Source organism: Lagopus muta, chromosome 2 (genome assembly GCF_023343835.1).
Source record: "Lagopus muta isolate bLagMut1 chromosome 2, bLagMut1 primary, whole genome shotgun sequence".
In the NCBI taxonomy this organism is placed as follows: Eukaryota; Metazoa; Chordata; class Aves; order Galliformes; family Phasianidae; genus Lagopus; species Lagopus muta.
Window position 1 is genome coordinate 105,329,655 of NC_064434.1, and position 2,746 is coordinate 105,332,400.

Here is a 2,746-nt window from a genome sequence, read left to right on the forward strand (position 1 = left end):
CGGCTCCGGGCGGCCCGACGGGGACCCGCCGAACCTCAGGGCTTCGAGACGCTGGGGCGGCGGGTCCCCGACGGAGCGTCCCGGGGCGGCCGAGAGGGCGGGGGTCTCTCCGGAGGGCGGAGTCCGCCGCGGGACTACGGCACCCACAGTGCCCGGCGGCGGGGCGGCTTCCGGGTGGCGGCGGGGCCGCGCCCGGTGCATGGCGGTGGCGCGGAGGATGGGGCCGGAGCGGGTGTGTCCCGAGGAGCCGGGGCCGCCGGAGGCCCCCGAGGGAGCGGCGGGATGGAGCGGCGACGAGGAGGATGAGGAGGAGGAGGAGGAAGAAGAGGAGGAGGAAGAGGAGGGGGCCGGCGGGTACCTGTACCAGCCGCTGAGCCAGGAGCCGGAGCAGGGCCCCGCCGAGCCGGGCCCTCCCGCGGGCGGCGCCGAGCCGGGCCCCGGCCTCCAGGAGCGGCTGCAGGTAGCGGGGCGGCGCGGGGCGGCGCGGGGGGAGGGGAGCCGGCGGCGGAGGGAGCGCGGCCCCGATCCACCGCCGCCCCATTTTGTCGCAGATGCTGAGGCTGCACCTGCCCGAGCCGCCCGCGGACAGCGAGGACGAGGAGGAGGAAGGCGCGGCGGCGCAGGGCGGCCGCGGCTCCATCCCCATGGACCCAGGTAACGGAGGCTCCTCGGGGGCTTCGCGGCTCCGCGCCGGCCCGCTTCGCTCACGGCTTTCTGCCCGCAGAGCACGTGGAGCTGGTGAAGAGGACGATGGCGGGCGTGAAGCTGCCCACGCTGGGCATCCCCGCCTGGGCCAGCCAGATCTCGGACGAGCAATGGCAGGCGGTGGTGCAGCGCGCGCTGCAGGCCCGGCACGGCGCGGGCAGCTCCGGGCCCGAGTGGAAGTGAAGGCCGAGCCCGGCCCCGCGGCTCGTCCTCCGTCCGTCCTCCTGTCCGCTGACAGCGCTCGTCCCCGTTCTGCCCGTTGGCGCGGTCCGACCTCCCTCCCTCTCCCGCCCGGCTCCGGCCGCGCCGTCCCGGTGCTGCAGAACCGCTTCTGACCCCGCGTGCGCGGGCAGGACGGGTCGTGCCCGGCCGTGGCCGGCTCAGCACGGGACGAACGCCATCCCGGCGACCCCTCCCCGCGCACGGTGCACGTCAGCCACCGCAGGTCGAGCCCAACGTGTCTTTCCAAGAGATCGGTTTTATTTAGTACTGTACATACAGGGACATCTGTACAAAATCCAACACTTTCATACTATGTAATGCTCTACTGAAAATAAAGTACACCATATGTACATATGAACTGTAAGCAGCTTAATACTTGTGTCCAGGGGGTGAACGCAGTAGTTAGTTTTGCTCGTTCCCTCCGAGGAGGGGCCACGTGACGTGGAAGAGGCAGCTCCAGTTCTGTCCGTTTGGCTGATGTGGGGAAAGGCAAAGGCAGAGATGAGCATTAACGCTACCGACCGGGTGTGGAGTGAGGGGCAGCTGTAGTGTGGCAGATGCAGGCCTGCGGGCGGCAGAGAGCACAGATGTGCTCCCCCCACCTCCCGTGGTCCCCTTCTTCAAAGTCCAGGACTGGAATGAGGAGGCAGTAAACTAATGGCAATGTAAGGTACCGAGCGTGAGGTCCCTGACCCGGAACGCGACACACAAAGCTACGAGAACGTGGCAGCCGCACAGCATGTAGGCACCGCGCATCACCGCCCTGCCCTGCGCACGGCCTGCTCCCAGCAGTGCTGCTCCAGCCCCGGGACGAGGAAGGAGCATCCCCAGCCCAGCTGCAGGTAGCAACCCTCAGCTGCAGCCCCGCCGCCTGCCGCTCCTGCCCGCCTCCGGCGCGGCGCGTGTCTACGTGCTGTGCCAGGCTCACGTGAGGTAATCGACTGGCAGCTGACCATGAGCTCAGAGTCATGTTCTAAATAAGCAATAACCTCCCTGAGGTGTTTGTAAGTCTCCTGATGAACCAGCCCGGTGCAGGGAGCCAGGGGAGGCGGGGTCCTGCGCGGTGTGGGTGATCCGTCCCGTACTCACGCTTGGCAGCTGCTCCCAAGAGATGGTGGCATGCCTAAAGGGAGCAGGGGGTGCTGGATACACAGGGAGGGATCAGCTTGGTTTGGGGGGGAGGAAAGGAGATGCGCTGCACACCAGCTCCGACCTGGAAGGGGTCTGCTGGTGGGGACAAAGCAGATACACCAGGACCTTCTGCAATGACCTATGGATGCTGCAAAGCAGTGTCCGACCGGCACCGACTCCGTAAGCTCCCTGCACTACTGCCATCCCACTCAAGCTTATGTGTCAAGCAAGCAAGCGCAGCAGTAAGAAGCAAAGACCACTCCCTTACTTATCGCCCTGGCCTGGGATTGAATCTGCACCACAAGAAGGTAGGAGACAGAGCTCCGAGAGCTGGATCACAGTAGCAGCCAAGTGCTGCACAAGCCCCTGGGCTATCGAGTGCGCTCTAAATGCTAAATGAGCACAGCACAGCACTTCCCTGCTGCGCCACGCAGCTAACGAGGGCCTCGGGCCACAGCAGGTGCTGAAGGAAGAGGCGAGGCAAACTGCTCAGAGCACCTACAGAAGCAATTCGATGGTGGCATCTCGCCACTGGTCATAAAGAGGAGACAGCTGAACACGCACAAACTTGGCCTGGCCCCGTTAAACGTGTATCCATTGCTTCCACTAATTTGCAGAAATGACTTTAGCAGCACAAGCTTCCTAGAAACCCCAGCCACTGCAGAGCTAAGGATGGGAACAACAGAGG

General features: G+C 65.4%; 1 protein-coding gene across 1 annotated transcript; it reads left to right on the forward strand.

Moving 5' to 3' along the window:
* MEA1 (male-enhanced antigen 1) lies at nt 1-1,285 on the forward strand. The gene is made up of 3 exons (XM_048935524.1): nt 1-460; nt 552-654; nt 725-1,285. The coding sequence occupies exons 1-3, from the start codon at nt 200-202 to the stop codon at nt 886-888; spliced, it is 528 nt and encodes a 175-aa protein (XP_048791481.1). The 5' UTR covers nt 1-199; the 3' UTR covers nt 889-1,285.
* The last annotated feature ends 1,461 nt before the right edge of the window (nt 1,286-2,746 follow it).